Genomic DNA, 17,528 nt, shown 5'->3' with positions numbered 1-17,528 from the left:
TCTCTCCTCGCCACTCCCCTCCTCCCTCCATTCTTGCCTATTGACGTGATAATAGCTACAAAGTGATGAAGCCATTGAGTGTGCTGGTGACATGAGGGTGAGAGAGGACACAAACTCTCCGCCACCCAGAAACGGTCATTAATCAGAGGCGTGTATGTCCCCATCATTCCCTATAGACTGCCTGAAACACTGCCAGGGGAGAGAGCTTCATACCATACTCTCCTTCTCTCTCCCTGTCTGGACTTCTGCAGCTCTATTCCTCTCTGCCCATGTAGGGATGTGACAGACACACCCATGCATTGTCCCTGTTCACAATACACATGCCAAGTAAGGACTTTTATTACTTAAGCCCTATACGTTGTGGTATGACGAATAGTAAAAATACTCAATCTACATACGCTTCTAGATTGGCTATTTCCACAGGTTTTGGCCATTGTTGGTGCTTCTAATGGGCAAAAATAGGGATACCAGCATAAATGTGGTTAAGTGAGAGAATACATGGTAGGATGCAGGTCCCATGGGTTGGATCAGAATGCAGGATGTCAAAACTAAGTGACACGAGCATTCAGGAACTGAGCCACCAGGATGCATGGGCAAAAAGTGATTGAGATGTTTTTTTTCCAGACATCCCTCAGAATTAATATGCTTAAATGCATATTCATTTCTCTTTCTGGACATTTGGAAATGTACTCACAATCTGTGGCAGGATTCATGACCAAGAGAGGGAACTTAATGACATCTAAAATGAAGCACTCATCTCTGCATCCTGAGAAGTAAAAAATAAACAAAGAAAGGTATCGAGCGAATTAACCTACAACTAAACATTATATCAAGTGACATTGTTTAGTTAAGAGTAAATGACAGGAAAAATGCATCTTCTTCTTTTTTTAACACTGTAATAAAGGATAATTTCACCAAGGTGAAATTGTTGTAGAGTAAATATACCCTCCTGCAGATTGTGCAGGCAAGTCTGAGAGCAGAATGACCTCCAAAATGAAACATTCACCCCTACTGAATCCTATAAGTTGAAAAAATAAATGAGTTCCCCTTCAATGATAGATGTGCATATCCCGGTCTGAAGGTGTGCTTTTATTTAAATCACTACATAGATTTATGCAGGAGTAAATCACTACAACAGTGGCCAATGTGTTGACACACACACATGCACATCCTGAACCCCTCACCTCAATAACAAAATCAGCCTTAATGCTGTGACGGCTCAATACAGCCAATACAATCAACTAATGCTTAGCTTATGCACCATCTTCCGACGAAGTATAAATCAGGCTCAAAGAGCTGGATTTAAACAGGTACTGCTATGTAGCTTATCACCTGCTACAGTGAAACTCTCATTTTTGTGGTTTTCTCACCCTTTTCACTTTGGTGAAGTAGGGTTAAAAACCTACCGTTTACAAAAATGAATGGTGGTCAATGACAAAATTAGCCATATTTTTCATTTGCTCCTAAAACAAATACTAGGCCTGTCACAATTATTTTGCAATAATTTAATAATCGTCATAATCGTATCCATGTTGAAAAATGTTCATGCATTTTCAAAAATAGCAGATCTACAATCTTACGTGTGACGCATTGTAAGCTTGTAGATCTGCTATTTCAGCCATTTTGTATGTTTTTTTTTTTAAGTATACAATTCTTAAATAGCTATGTCAGTCTGTCATTCCTTTATACATCAGTTATTTGTCATATCTGCCCTGTGCAATCTTTGTCTACGCAGCCTAGTGAGAAATGTAATTTTTATTCACGCTCAATCCCAAAAACACAATGACATCGTTAATCGCAATTATATTTATGACAATTAATCTTCAACTTAAATGTTGTAATCGTGACAGCCCTAACAAATACTAGATGTTTTAATTAATCAGCAGCGTTAAATGCTCAGTGTAGTGTCATCATTGTAGATCTGGTTATAGCAATATTACAGCTTTTGTACAAAAATAGTATTGTGAATAGAGTATTGTGATATATTTGGTCAAAATAAAACGTTTTTGCTCTTTATTCTGATAGTAATCATAGCTATAGTGTTTGTTCAGGATCTCCCGTCTCTCCAGCTCTAATAAATAGAAAGTACATTTTCAGGTGGGTTGCACATTTTCAACCAATCTGGACTGAGTACCCATTTATCAGCTTCAATTTTATAGTGTTCCAGTTCCAATTTTGTCTGATAATTTCTTTGTCATCACTTCCAATTTCACTGGTTTATGCTGTGTATCCTGTGTGAGTTTGCTCTCCTGGTTGGATACAATTGGTATCCCGACCTGAAAATACATTTTGGGTTTATTAAAGAGCTGGAGACAGGGAGACCCCTGTTACTGGACAAACACTCTATAGCAATGAGTACTATCAGAATATAGTTATTTAACACTTATTTGAACAAAATAAAACCCTACCTTTAATATATCTGTATGGCTAATTGCCTTTTCACAAAGTGCAAGATGACATTGTGTACACGTAATTTCCTTGGATAAGGAATAAACATGTCCACAGTGGATTGTTCAAGTGTCAAGGAACTAATATTTTTCTTTATGTAGCCTGCAGACCGTATCCCTGGGGAAGTTTCCAAGAGGCACGTAGTAACAATGTTAATAAAACAAAATAAACAGCGATGTGACACATTTGTGACTCATTTCCATATGAGGACTAAAGGTCACTGAGCGTTATAATCATTATATTAAAGCAAACAATGGAATATTTACAGAGAGAAACAGGTGACAGGGAGAGACAGTCACAATGTCTTTATTTGGAACAGAGCAACAATTCAAATAAAGAAGAAAGTGTCTACAACACTTGAAAGTATGTAATCTTTGTCAAGTGAAAGGCCCATGTAGCCAAACACTATGAATTAGCACTGATTGACCCCATGCATACAGTAAGCTTGCTTTGACTGTCCTCTGGTGGCTGTGCCATTGAACTACAGACACTTGATAGGTTGGAACTAATCTCTCAAAACAGATTAAAATTATTGTTTTTCTTTTACCAAATGGGTTCCCAGATTGCATTGGAACACATATAAAAGCCCTGCTAGCAGCCCCTAAAGGCTATGTTGCCCTTGTTTACACCCAACCAACCATTGAGTCCCAAAGACAATAAAAAACAAAATAAAATAAACATATTGGTGTCAGAATTGGAGAGGGGGTTAATGTATAATCACTGAAGGCATAACATATATTGTAAACAAACACTTTAAAGTCAAAAAACAAAAAGCAAAAGTACCATCAAGATTTTGCCAATGAAGGTGGAGTGGTTGGAGAGCCCTTCCAACAGATGCGTTAGGTCATGGGGTCACTCAAACGGTTACGAGATCATCCTCCAGGGAGCATGAATGTACTCAGTAAGTTTTATGGCAATCCACCCCATTAGATTTTGAGATATCTTGAGTGCAGGTGGAAATTCTGGCCTAAGGGTGGTGCTAGAGGAAAGGCCATGGGGTCAACAGAATCAGCAGGGTTTATCCTCCGGGGAGTAGTAAAGTGCACAGCAAATTCCATGGCAAACCTGCCTGAGATCATCTTTGAGGCCAAAGTGTTAACAGATGGACAGAAAGACCAACATTGCCAACCATAGAGCCCACAAGCAGTTCTAAAATAGACTAGCAGCGTATTTTAATGTTGGGCTAGGCCATGATAAAGGAATAGCTTAATATAGTATGTGGTGGAAAAACGTGGATCTGTGTTTGGGAAGTTGAAAGTTATATGATCTAGTTACTTTCCATTTAAGAATTAGAAAACAGAAAGTTGAAAAATATTGAAGTGAAAGATGCATTTTCAGGTTGCAGAGAATAAAGAGTACATAGAATGAAAAACATTTTAAAGGAAAATTTATTGAGCAACAACACAGAGCTCAAAGTCATAAAAAATGATTACTGTACAACAGTTAAGCCTTTGGATGAAACAAGAAATAAAAAGAAAAGGCTGATACAATGGATCAGTCTCATTGGTACAGTTATTGATTTCAAACCTTATATTATTGAGGTTGGTTTTGTTATTGAAAGTAAAAGGAACATAAAATCTTAATGTAACATCAAAACAAAAAACATTGCAAAATGCAATCTTTCTCCCAAAAACAATAACTCACACATTCTGAGCCTAATATTCTAATACTCCTCTCCTTCTTCATCCTCCTCGAAGGAGTCAATGCCCACCTCTTCATAATCCTTCTCCAGGGCAGCCATGTCTTCTCTGGCCTCAGAGAACTCCCCCTCCTCCATGCCCTCTCCAACATACCAGTGGACGAAGGCCCTCTTGGCGTACATGAGGTCAAACTTGTGGTCGAGACGAGCCCAGGCCTCAGCGATGGCTGTGGTGTTGCTCAGCATGCACACAGCCCTCTGGACCTTGGCCAGGTCTCCGCCAGGAACCGCTGTGGGAGGCTGGTAGTTGATGCCCACCTTGAAGCCTGTGGGGCACCAGTCTACAAACTGGATGGTGCGTTTAGTCTTGATCGCTCCAATGGCCACGTTGACATCTTTGGGCACCACGTCTCCGCGGTACAGCAGACAGCAGGCCATGTATTTACCATGACGAGGATCACACTTCACCATCTGGTTCGCGGGCTCGAAGCAGGCGTTGGTGATCTCGGCGACTGACAGCTGCTCGTGATAGGCCTTCTCGGCAGAGATGATGGGAGCGTAGGTGGCCAGGGGGAAGTGGATACGAGGGTATGGCACCAAGTTGGTCTGGAACTCTGTCAGGTCAACATTCAGGGCTCCGTCGAAGCGAAGGGAGGCAGTGATCGAAGAGACTATTTGGCTGATGAGGCGATTAAGATTGGTGTAAGACGGACGCTCAATGTCCAAGTTCCTGCGGCAGATGTCGTAGATGGCCTCATTGTCCACCATGAAGGCACAGTCGGAGTGTTCCAGGGTGGTGTGGGTGGTCAGGATGGAGTTGTAGGGCTCGACTACAGCTGTGGACACCTGGGGAGCTGGGTAGATGGCAAACTCCAGCTTGGACTTCTTGCCAAAGTCAACAGACAGGCGCTCCATCAGCAGGGAAGTGAAACCTGAGCCGGTGCCTCCGCCAAAGGAATGGAAAACCAGGAAGCCTTGGAGGCCGGTGCACTGATCCGCCTTAGGATGCACAGACACATTAGGAAAGATCAATAAAAAGATATCTGTGTTTTTTTCTTCATTTTTGGTCACTAAAAACTAATACACTACAATCATTTGATGTCATGCTCCATGAATTGTGATAGAATTGCCATCAGGGTGGGCGAATTCCACCATCTAATGCTCACCAGTTTGCGGATTCTGTCCATGACAGAGTCAATGATCTCCTTGCCAATGGTGTAGTGTCCACGGGCGTAGTTGTTGGCTGCATCTTCCTTTCCTGATATCAGCTGCTCGGGGTGGAACAGCTGGCGGTATATTCCGGTACGCACCTCATCTGGAAAAACAAAAAATAAATAAATAAAGGACGGTAAATGTTGATCTGCAATCAATTGGTTAATTCCTGGAGAGCTCTATTACACAGTGATATTCAAACACTGATAGTCAACACCTACATTGAGAAGTACGGTTAGAACTGGTCAAGGCAGGTTGGTTGTGGCCAAATATTTATCCTTAACGTGTATATCATTTCATCTTGTTTACGTTTCTTCGTACACAGATGCCCGAATTTATACTTGCGAAAATACAAAATAGCCGATCTACAAGCTCACAACACGTCGCATGTGTGAGCCGCCTATAATGACATGCCTAATATAGGGACGCCAGGTTGAAAGTGATTAAGTCTGTCTGTGGATTTTATACATATTTAACCAATGACAACTATTAACACGGGCTTGTGACTAATAACTACATTGGAACACAGGTCCCCCCCCCCCCCCCCCCATCTCCTGTAAAGTAACGATTTTGGACATACAAGATCTCTGCACGACAGCAACGATATGTTCATTATGTGTATATCATAAGATGAGTCATATCTCTGCTGTTCGGCCGGAACCAGCTAAATCCAAAATGGTAATTGTTCAGGAAATGAAAAACTAAATATCAATTTTTCAGAAAATGAAGAAAACCTTATATTTTTAAAACAAAGCAATACTGCCTCATCAAACTTGGTATTGTGACTTTATATATTATCAGATGTGTCATTATATTATCACCACTTTACCCAAATCCAGTGCAAGTGGAGTTAGGAGGTTTTGTCCATCATTGATAAGAACAGCTGGCAATGGATCTCAAAGCTCACAACACATCACAACGCATTGTGAGCTTGGAGATCAGCTATTTATGGTGAGCGCCATCCTCATATACTATACTGTAGATCAAGCTGAATTCTGTACTTAAACAACTTTTATTTTAACATGCATTGTAAACAACCATGGATCTAACTTGTTACCACTGTTGTTCTTCTACAGTTGAGTGCAACAAACAATTCTGCCTCAATACTCAATCATGTATTTAACAAAAGCGATCATGGCACACCAACAATAAATAAATGGCATATAAATACAAAATACATTCATGAAAAATTGAATCTGTCAAATCTGTAGCCTACTGCACTAACAATAACAACCACAGTTGAATTTACCTATCATATACCTACAGTATCAACATTTTATTATCACACTGTTGTGTGTTGTGTGTTGCGTGTGTGTGGTGGGTGTTTCTTAGTGCTTTAGATTGTCATAAAAGCTGTGAAAGTCTTTTGGCATGATCTCCTTGAGCTCTTGGAGATGTTTGAAACAAACTCCTGCACACACTCATTCTCTGTCCATTAACATTTAAAAAGAAAACACCTTTATGAAGACACCCTTCTCCTCTTTACTGGGGTGACATCTATCAAACCTTGCACATACATTCTCTTCTCTTCCCAGTTTATGTTCTCCCAAAAGCATTGAAAAATCTTCTCCCTGTCTGCCTCATACAGAGCAGAGCTTCTCGAGAGCCTGAGAGGAGGGGGGAGTTGTTTGTTTTTGACGGACAGTTTGAGGGTCCAATGGAGTTAGGAGTTTTCGTCAGAGGCGCTTTTTAATACTTTTCATATGTTATTATTAAAAAAAAAATTACACAGATGTAGAGGGGGTTCAATAGCGTAAACTGAAAATGGAGTTAGCTGGTCCCGGCTGGACACTGACGATATGCTAATAAAGTGCAATTTCCTCAAAACGTTCATGTCTAGTGGGAATGCTTTATGTATTGTTTGTGCTCATTGCAAACAATTAACCCATTCAATTCGGCAACGCATCTGTGTCATTTTAGATGTCTTTGGCTATTCAAAAATAGCAGATATACAAGCTCAAAGCACGGTACCGAGTGCCATGCTACGAGCTTGTGGATCTGCTATTTTTTGAAAAATCTCGAACGTTTGTGCAAATCTTTGAATATATTTTTTAAAGCGAAGATTTTGAACTCAAATCTTTGCTTTTGGGGGTCCCTGGAATTCTTTTTTTTTTTAGATAGGGGTCCTTGACATGAAAAAGTTAGAGAACCACTGGTATAGCAACACGTTTTTCAGAAACCAGTTAGAATTTAGAAGACATTTGTAGATGAGTTCCCGGTTTGAATGGGTTAAGCAGCAATGTACAGTATACAGTAGGGGGAAAAGCAACTGACCAATGACAGTGGGTTCGAGGTCCACGAAGATGGCCCTGGGGACGTACTTTCCGGTTCCGGTCGCACTGAAGAAGGTGGTGAAGGAGTCGTCGTGACCTCCCACCGACTTATTGGCGACATCTGGCATCTGGCCGTCCGGCTGGATTCCGTGCTCCAGACAGTACAGCTCCCAGCAGGTGTTCCCCATCTGCACGCCAGCCTGGCCCACGTGTATAGAGATGCACTCACGCTGGGCGAGAGAAAGGAGAGAGAGAGAGAGAGAAGGGCGTGACGGAGGGTTCAGTGCAGTGTTGATTTTTACAGCAAATTTTGATTTAGTTTTAGTCATAGTCTTTTGAATAAAATTCTATTTAGTTTTAGTCATATTTTAGTGATCTGAAAGGTTTTAGTTTTTGTCTAGCTTTAGTCGACTAAATATCATAAGATTATAGTCGACTAAATCTAGAGTTGATTTAGTCGACTAAAATGTATTTTGGCAGGCCTGATTTTACACTTGGTTGCATGCTGAAAATAGCCGAACGCATTGTGAGCTTGTAGATCTGCTATTTTCTGAGCAGAACACCCGAGCGCAACCAAACATAAAATGACTTGTCTTTTAGTTCTACTGGATCTCTTCTCCACTAGTCCCTCCTAATTTTTATTTGTTGACTAACGTTGTCAATATATTTAATCTTAGTTTTAGTCATCGTAGCTTAGTTTTTATCACATTTTTCGTCATAGTTTTAGTTGACGAAATCAACACTGGTTCAGTGGGGGAAAAGAAATGTTGGCGACTATTGCTGTTGACTTCTGCTTTGTACTACGGGTGCAACAGTTAACACTAGAGTTGTTCCGATACCAGTATCGGAAAAGCTGGTATCGACCGATACGCAAAAATGCTACGCATACAGAAAACATGGTATCGGTACATCTCTAGTTAACACTCAAGTGCTAACACTAAAGACTACCACTGGGTGGAGGCAGAGAGTTAGAAGAGAGATATCTCCAGAGTGAGAGAAGTCAAAGGCTGCAGCTTTGCTGGTTCTCATTTGACAGTGGGCTATGAGAACAAGCTGGATGAAGAGGGAGTTCAGAGAAGAATGTCATGTTCTTCTGCATTCACAACACGGTCAAATATGTTAAAAATGCTGCTGCAGCAGCTTCTCTTAGCAATTCAAAAGCATAGAATATAAACTAATGGAAAAGGTGGCATGCATAATGCACGTTCAGTGATAAAGCTTTTAGATTATAGCTCCCCTTGTACAAACACAATTATCTTGTATGCATTTAATTTAACTACAAAATGAAAACCAGTGGTGCTTTGAATGAATTAATGTATATACGTACGTACGTACAGTAAGCCTATGTACTAACTGTAGCTGGTAACACCACATAGACAATAGTGTTGCACCATAGAGGGACACTATGACATGACAAAAAGTACACCTGCTAGCTGCGCCTGCTACTATGGACTGGTAAAAGATACAATAAAACAAATAACTCCATCCTGACAAAAATGTCTTCATACTTTATATGCATATTTATATGCTAGTCAATTAAGTATAAGGCTTAAGTTGTTAAGTCAAAGCTTAAGACCTTTCTATTTGCAGCTGCTGTTTACTTTTGTTACTTCTTCTGTACTGTAATTCTTGTTTTTCTGTTTTATTTTAAATTATTTTTTCCCATTATTTTATTCAAATGTCCTTTTATAATGCCTCTTAATGCTAATGTTTTGTTTAAAGCACTTTGAATTGCCTTGTTGAAGTGTGCTATACAAATAAACTTGTCTTGCCTACAGTATACAATATATGTTGGTTTTAACCTCTCCCTCTACACAAGCAGACGTATTTGTCTGACGTGACTTGACTGATAGTACAGTATGTGAACAAACAGGTTTGGAGAAACCTGTAGATACAGTATTTAGTCTTTGCTTGCTTTTACACTCTCGCTTCGGTTATCAGTCAGGTTTGTTCAACCTTCATTAAATCAAGGTTGAATTAATAAATGAAACATATCCTCACATCATCATTCATCACCATCATCGGAATTGCTAAAATCTCATATTGGCCAATTTAGTCTAACTTATACACCAAACATCAGACCAAAGAATTTGACCCTAAAAGTAACCCAGTGTCTCCCAACTTACTATTGCTTAGTACCAAGAAACTTAAAGTTTCTATTTGAGAACCTTTAACTTATAAACAAATAAACACAAAGTTAAAGTCCCTGAAATCTGCACTGAAATTTGCACTTAAGTACAGTACTCAATGTACTAAAGTTACTTTCTCCAAATATGACTGTGCCACAAGTTTTACAAAATTATATTAGACATCAACATATGGAAAGTACATTTAATATTATAAAATGAAAAAGAAAACAACTGCATAAACAAACACACATAAACTGAAGTTTGTTTTATTATTATCGGCTGATACCAATGTTGTTAAAAAAAGTCAATTAATGGCTATGATTTACAGTATAGTATCAGCCAGGCCGATATATTGATTGGGCTCCAATTATTATTATATATTTACGTACAATATTAATAACGGCTATACAAAGCTTTGCGTCAGTGTTGGTGTGGTCAGAATTATCCTTGCATCTTAAGACTTTGGATTATAGGATATATATTAGAAACATTACATGATTAACAAGCTGTTATTTTTGTGCAGTGCAGTCACAAGACACTGGGGCAACCTGAAGACTGCCTCATTCTCTGCATACCACCGAGACAAGGTCATTTCTGATGCAGCCAGCCTAGTTCTGCACTCCTTGACACTCCTTTATGTGCATGTGGGTGGGAGAAAGATGGTGTGTGTGTGTGTGTGTGTGTGTGTGTGTGTGTGTGTGTGTGTGTGTGTGTGTGTGTGTGTGTGTGTGTGTGTGTGTGTGTGTGTGTGTGTGCGCACACGGCTAGTATATTTCTGTGTATGCGTGTCCTGGAGGACAGATATCTAGGACAGCTCCCGGCCCATTCGGGCCTCCTAACTTCAGCTGTTGCAGCTCAAATTGTTTTTAAGCCATCAACACTTTACGGTATTACGCTGCAGGGAAGGCATATGGCGTGGTTTTTCCTGACCGATTATCCTGGGAAATTTATGGTAGTATTAAAGACAAGTCCTTAAGGTTTCACACAGCCCTATTCAGTGCTGCATTCAACTGTAAAAGTTTTCATACAGTACATGACAGAACGGATATTCTTACCCGGTGGGTATTATATAGCTTCCCTCAGTTGATGTCATCAGGATGTTCAAGCTGTCTGACAACGTGTCAGTAGGCTCTGGTTGCATGATATGTTTTAGTAAAATAGGCAACCTTGTAGCACTTGCCTATACATTTCCTACATTATGGGGGTCAGAAGTAACTTTATGGCCCAGAGTCTAGTGAGGCTCCATGATTTTTTTTCTTTTAGGTCTTAGCTTGGGGGTGGAGGCGGGGGGAAATCCACTGTAAACCACTTAAGCCATATATACTTCGTCATATGATCACAACGTGTCCCGTTCTGAGCTTGCAGATTGGCTATTTTTGCTTAAGGAAAAGCACTATGAAAGAAAAGGACAGTCTACAAACGTACCTTCTAAATCTATCCTGCAGTTAAGTTTTCTGCCACAGCTATTTGTGGGAAAGTCCATGCTAACCTGACACCTAGAGATGTGGCGGTAAAGAGTGACTGGCATTCTACACGTTGTAGGCAAGAGTAGTCCTTGGCAGGTTAATCTTTAACTTACTCCATGCACAATGTCAAGTGTATTATGTAATAGAAAATGTATCAGGTGAATGGAGATTCACAATCCTACTAGGACTGGGCATATGGATAAAATCAAATATCACTTTATTTTAGTATCAATTTATTTAAAAGTCAAATTTAAAAAAATCAAGTATGAAATAGTTCTTAAACCCCTTACAACCAGGAAATCATCTGTCATTTTAGCTAAAAAGTAGCTAATATAGCACCACAATCATTTTAACCCCTTTAACCATTGTTTCATACTTTGGCTATTCAAAAATAGCAGATATACAAGCTCATAGTGATGTGCTATGAGCTTGTATATCTGCTTGTAGATTTTAGAAAAATCGTGAACATTTGTGCAAATCTTTGAATATATATATTTATTTTTTTTAAAGCAAAGAATTTTAACTAAAATCTTTCTTTCTCGGGGTCCCTGGAACAAAATATTTTGAGATGGGGTCCGCGGCCAAATACATATAATTGGGGGTCCTTGACATGAAAACATTTAAGCACCACTGACATAGGTTTTTCAGGAAACTGTTATGATTTAGAAGACATTTTTAGAATCTGCCTCAGGTCTTAATGGGTTAAACCAGGAAAAGACAACTGCTTATGCCACATCACAATATTACAAATCAAAATCCCAGACGATAACTAGTCTCATCATGACGATAATAAGCTATAATATCAACATTTTACCCAGCCAAATACTACAGTATTAACTGCCTCATTTAGAAATGCTTGAACATCACGGCTACTGCATAAACTCTGAAAACAATTTGCAGCACTGACTCATCAACACTGAGTTACGCAGCACAACCCCACAGGTGACATATACTTGAAAACCTTCCTGACTCAGCTGGATGACATAGTAAACAGTAAGGGCTAAAAACAGTTAGGGTGTGTCTGTTAAGCAAAGGGGAGAGGGTGTGTCTCTCCAGACTCCAACCACACAGACTTGAGATTACAGTCCTCTGCATGCGTCTCTTAACTACTGGATAATAATCTAGTGGGGATACTGCACTCAGAGAGAGAGAGAGAGCGAGAGAGCGAGAGAGATCAATTTATTCAAACCCATTTTTAGGGCTGACATAACTAGAGCCTGACTGATGCCAGATTTTTGGGTCCGATGCCGATCCAGCCCACCGATTACAGATGTTTTGACCGATATTTTGTCTATCAATTTGACAAACAAATACTTTTACATTTTTTAAATGAAAAATAATAACTTAACAAGCTCACAATGTGACACATCATATAGATCAATGTTTGAAATTATTTTTGAAAATGTCCTAAAAAACGAACCTAATTTTGCCTATGATGACATGCCCAAAATAGGGGTCGCCAGGTTGAGAATTAGGGCACATCGACTGCACAATTTCTGATACCGATGTTGTCAGAAATGTCAAATAATGGCTGATATATCAGCCAAACCAATTTACAGTCGACATACTGGAACCTTTAATACCCACGGGTTACAGTACCTTGTACCACTATGATTGACAAGCTTGTAATATAACACAATGAGGTCAAAGACTCTAATTGAGATCATGGCTGCCCTTTTCCCCCCTCACATAACTTTAAGTACTTGATCTTTTTTATAGCGTCTAATGCTACGATAGCTGATCTCTGACAAGATTACAAGTGAAGTGTTTACTATTCATGGTTGCTTCAGCGTCTAGTTTATTTTCACAACAGGAGTGATGCCTTTCCATCAGACTGAATTTCAAGGCAACATAACATTCTTATGAGGATCTGGTGCAGAAATATTTTTAATCCCTCAATGACCTCATTCAGAAAAAACTTTTAATCTCCCCTGAAGAGAGTTATGTCTCAGAAAAGTGATGTAGCAAGCCTAGAATAGCTATGAATTGAAGCTGCACTCTGTAGCGTTCATAACATCCTACATTCCTACTATTCAAACCCAGGTCCCGTGCACATGTGCTGAAATCTTTACCACTGACCTACTAGACGCTAGTAGGTCAGTGGTAAAAAATGTCAGTGCTCTAGTAACTAGAGCGCACCTATTTCAAGGGAGAAATGTTATTTGGACCTCCATGCAATACCTCTTGTCATCCAGTAGTGGTCAGACCTTACCACAGGATCTCAATTTGCCAATAGAATTGCATGGACGCACAAACGCATATCATGATTTGATTTCCAAAATCCCAGATGACATCTAATCTGATATCGATATAATATTGATATATTGCCCAGCCCAGCTACCAGTATCAAAGTGGAATGGTGTGACAAGTCAAAATAAATCTTAATACACACAAAAAAAAACAGCTTTACATTCCTGCCCTACAGACTTGCATGCCTCCTCTTGACTCAAACTGAACCGATGGTAGATTGATCTGCAATCTTGAGACACGCCTAAACTCCTTAGGCCATCTTTAGTATACACTTCAGTCTTCCTTGTTGAGCTGTTTCTTTGCAGAGCATTCTGGAGGCTTTAAGTAGAAAATAGTTCCAACTTTTGGAGCGGACCACCACTCATCAATGTCACGCTTGATCCTCCTCCTGGCTGTGTCTGACAACCTGGTCATTTACGACCCGACTTTGAATTGTTAACACAACCATGAAGTCCATGTTGACCATTATTTCAGCTAGGCTATTTGTGCTCATGCAGATGACACAATGTTCGAGCACAGCAATGGTTGAATTTTTTTGCGGGCATCAATAAATGCTCCGTGTACTTAGTGACAACAAGCGCTCTGGAAATTATACCAAAAGCACTCTGCTCAAAAAATGCTTTGTGTGAGCACAGGCCCTAAGGCGACATGTACACCATGATGTAAGCAACATAACTGCAGCTAATCAAATTAATAAAGGGGTGTGATAGATTTAGGTGTGCCAGTGTGCATTTACAATACTGTTGACTACTGTCTAAGTTTGCACATTGGCTCTGGGAAGACCTAAATCTAACACACACATTATTTAATTTGATTAGTTGCAGCTTTGTTGCTTACTAACCTGCCATATTTTTTATCTGCTGTATTTTTTTCATTTTTTAGACGAATTGGAAAACAAACTACAAACGTCAGCCTAGGGTTTCATGCCCCTTTTTACTATCGCAACCAAGCCCAATGAATCTCTGCTGAGAAACGTTTCTACCCCCAAGTGCTGTAAAAGTAGGTTACACAGTAAAAGTCTGTGTTAATTTACCCATGGCATTTAGTGTACAAATGGAACAAAATGGACCCTCATGGGTCCATTTGGTTTCATTTGTACACTCTTGGAGTTAGATTAACACTAAGGGTTTTACTGTGTGTGTCTGCAACACCTGCTGGTTGGGGCACCGGCCAAATATAGGAATTGCCAGTCGTCAGATCTATTTTTGATGCGTCAGGGGTCCTGCTGGCAACTGTGCATCTGCATTGCACCCGTCTGTAGCAGAGGGCTTTTCTAAAAGGCACAGTCCAGTATGTGTGGGGAAAGTAACTAAGTACATTTACTCAAGCACTGTGCTTAAGTGCAGATTTCAGGTACTTTCACTTTATTTGAGTATTTATACTTGTACTTTGTACATTAACGGATAAATGATGATGTATTATTATAGGTTAAGCTACCTAGCAGCACATAAAGTAGGCCTATTAAAATCAGGCCCACCTTTACCAGCTGCAGCATTAAAGTGATAAACACATTAATGCATTATTAATCATGTAATAATTATGATGGCATAATGTCCCATCTGCATAATGAGTACTTTTATGTTTGTTACTTTTAGGACGGTATAGCAGATAGGATAACACTTTATTAATCCCTGGAGTGAGGGGGGAGGGATGGGGGGGGTGCATAGCAGCACAGAATAATAACAGTAAGAAGTAAAAAAAGTGCACAGTAGACAATAAAGAGGCCAATAAATACAGTACTGCACCATACAACGATGCACTGCTACATTAAAGTACTGGTTCTCAATGTGGGGTCCAGGGACCCCCAGGGGTCCTTGAGGGGTTTCCGGCTAAATAATTAATAGACCATTTGGTTCCATTTGTACCAGAGTTAAATTCAATTAAATTAACACTGGGGATTGGTACGGTGTAGATTGGGGTCCCAGATTTAAAAATCATATCAAATGGGGGTCCTTGAAAAAAAAAAGGTTGAGAATTACAGCACCAAAGGACAATACACACGCACGCTCGCTCGCAGTAACATTTTTAAATCAGTACTTTTACTTGTATTGTGGTTTTGCTACTAATCTGAGTATAGGCTACTTCTTCCACCACACAAGTGCAATCCTCAGTGAGAATGAGAGTGTCAGTAGCCTACACACATATGTAACATGTCAACAGTTAGAAATGGATACATTCACACCCAGTGGTGGAAAGTAACTAAGTACATTTACTCAAGTACTGTACTTAAGTACAATCTTGGTACTTTTACTTAACTGGAGTATTTCCAATTTTCAATACTTTTACCTCTACTGCACTACATCTCAGAGGCAAATATTATACTCCACTACAATTATTTGAAAACTTTAGTAACTAGTTACTGTGTAGAACATACATTAACCAGTTCAGACCTATACTTTGGCTATTTGAAAATAGCCGATCTGCAAGCTCTCAACATGTTGCTAAGTGACGCGTTGTGAGCTTGTAGATCTGCTATTTTCAAAGGATTTTATACACTTGGAAACTTGTGAAATGGGACATTGTGCATAAGGAGTCATTTTACTTTTAGTAATTAAATATATTTTGATGCCAATACTTTTGTACTTTTTACTCAAGAAATGTTTTGAATACTGGTACTTTTACTTGTAATAGAGTATTTCTACATTGGAGTATTGATACTTTTACTTAGGTAAAAAATGTGAGTACTTTTTCCACCACTGTTCACACCGAGGATTTTACTGTGTGTTTGTGTACACTAGAAAAGAACAGGTTCAGTGGGTGTGTTGTTTCTTTTAGGTGTTTTAGTGTGCCAGGCGAGCCTGGCCAACATGAAGTTGTACAGCAGCACCATGTCCATGATTAACACAATACATGAACATAAATGAAACACAAAACACACCCACAAGTAAATGTATTAAAAACAGCTGCATTTGTCAGTCACAGTGTCTGCTGCTGGCGTTTCGTTACAGACAGACAGACAGACAGACAGACAGACAGTGGTGTAAAGTACATGTACTCAAGTACTGTACTTAAGTACACATTTGAGGATTTTTTTACTTTACTGGAGTATTTCCATTTTTCAGTACTTTTACTTCTACTCCACTACACTACATCTCTACACTCCACTACACTACATCTACAGGCAAATATTCTACTTTTACTCCACTACAATTATTTGAACTTTAGTTACTTTGTAGATTTTTTACTATTATTACAAAACATACATTAACCACATTCAGCCCATATATATTTCGGCCATTTGAGAATAGCAGATCCACAAGCTCACAATGTGAGCTTGTGGATCTGCTATTTTCAAAAGGTCCTTACATTTTGAACTTGGGGAAATGGGACATTTTTATACAAATACTTCTGTACTCAAGCACATTTTGAATTCCGTACATTTACTTGTAACAGAGTATTTCTACATTACAATATTGATACTTTTACTTAAAGTAAAACATTTGAGTACTTTTTCCACCACTGAAGGTAGCCTACACATGAATACAGATAACGACAGGGGGGACGTGTTAAATAACAACATATTACGTGCGACACGTAACGAAATAGCCTTTGTATAAAAAGTGACAGATCTGAAATCAAAATGATGATTTAATAATTAACGAGGCCATTACATGCAATCACTTATAGGGGTGAGTAGATGATGGAAAAAAGCAAAAAAGAAAGAGGAAAAAAGATCTTAAACTTACCATTGTGCCTCAATAGCAGTAGAAAATTCTTCTATGAAGGTAGGAAATAACTTTAAAAAACAAAAACAAGTGGTGTTGGTTGTAACGTTCTCACACGGTCTGCAATGTGGACCCAGTGAGTAAGTACTGTCAGGTGTGGATCTGCTGCTGTCACGCTATTATCCAACTGCCAGTGACGTCACCAAACCCCTCCCACTAGCCTTATAGTACTAACTGTTTCTCAGCGTCTGGTCCGTGGACCACCAGGGGTCCAAATGGACCATTAACAGACCCTGAGAGAGTGTAGGCTTCATTTGTACTATGAGACAGTTATATACACAGAGAAATAAACAGTGGTGGAAAAAAGTAATCATATTTTTGACTTGAGCAAAAGTATCAATACTGCAATGTAGAAATACTCTACAAAAGTGTTGGTTTCAAAATGT

At 39.3% G+C, this 17,528-nt stretch overlaps 1 protein-coding gene across 1 annotated transcript; it reads right to left on the bottom strand.

Moving 5' to 3' along the window:
- Positions 1-2,738: 2,738 nt before the first annotated feature.
- On the bottom strand, positions 2,739-17,248 carry LOC308073626 (tubulin alpha chain-like). Its single transcript, XM_080412647.1, has 4 exons — positions 17,104-17,248; positions 7,574-7,802; positions 5,254-5,402; positions 2,739-5,086 (listed from the first exon to the last, which is right to left on the bottom strand). Exons 1-4 carry the CDS (start codon positions 17,104-17,106, stop codon positions 4,112-4,114), a joined length of 1,356 nt encoding a protein of 451 aa, XP_080268773.1. The 5' UTR covers positions 17,107-17,248; the 3' UTR covers positions 2,739-4,111.
- Positions 17,249-17,528: the final 280 nt, after the last annotated feature.

This window comes from Gymnoscopelus braueri (assembly GCF_963280865.1).
Source record: "Gymnoscopelus braueri genome assembly, chromosome: 18".
NCBI lineage: Eukaryota > Metazoa > Chordata > Actinopteri > Myctophiformes > Myctophidae > Gymnoscopelus > Gymnoscopelus braueri.
Note: the sequence above shows the minus strand (reverse complement) of the source record. Positions and strands in the feature narration are given on the sequence as shown.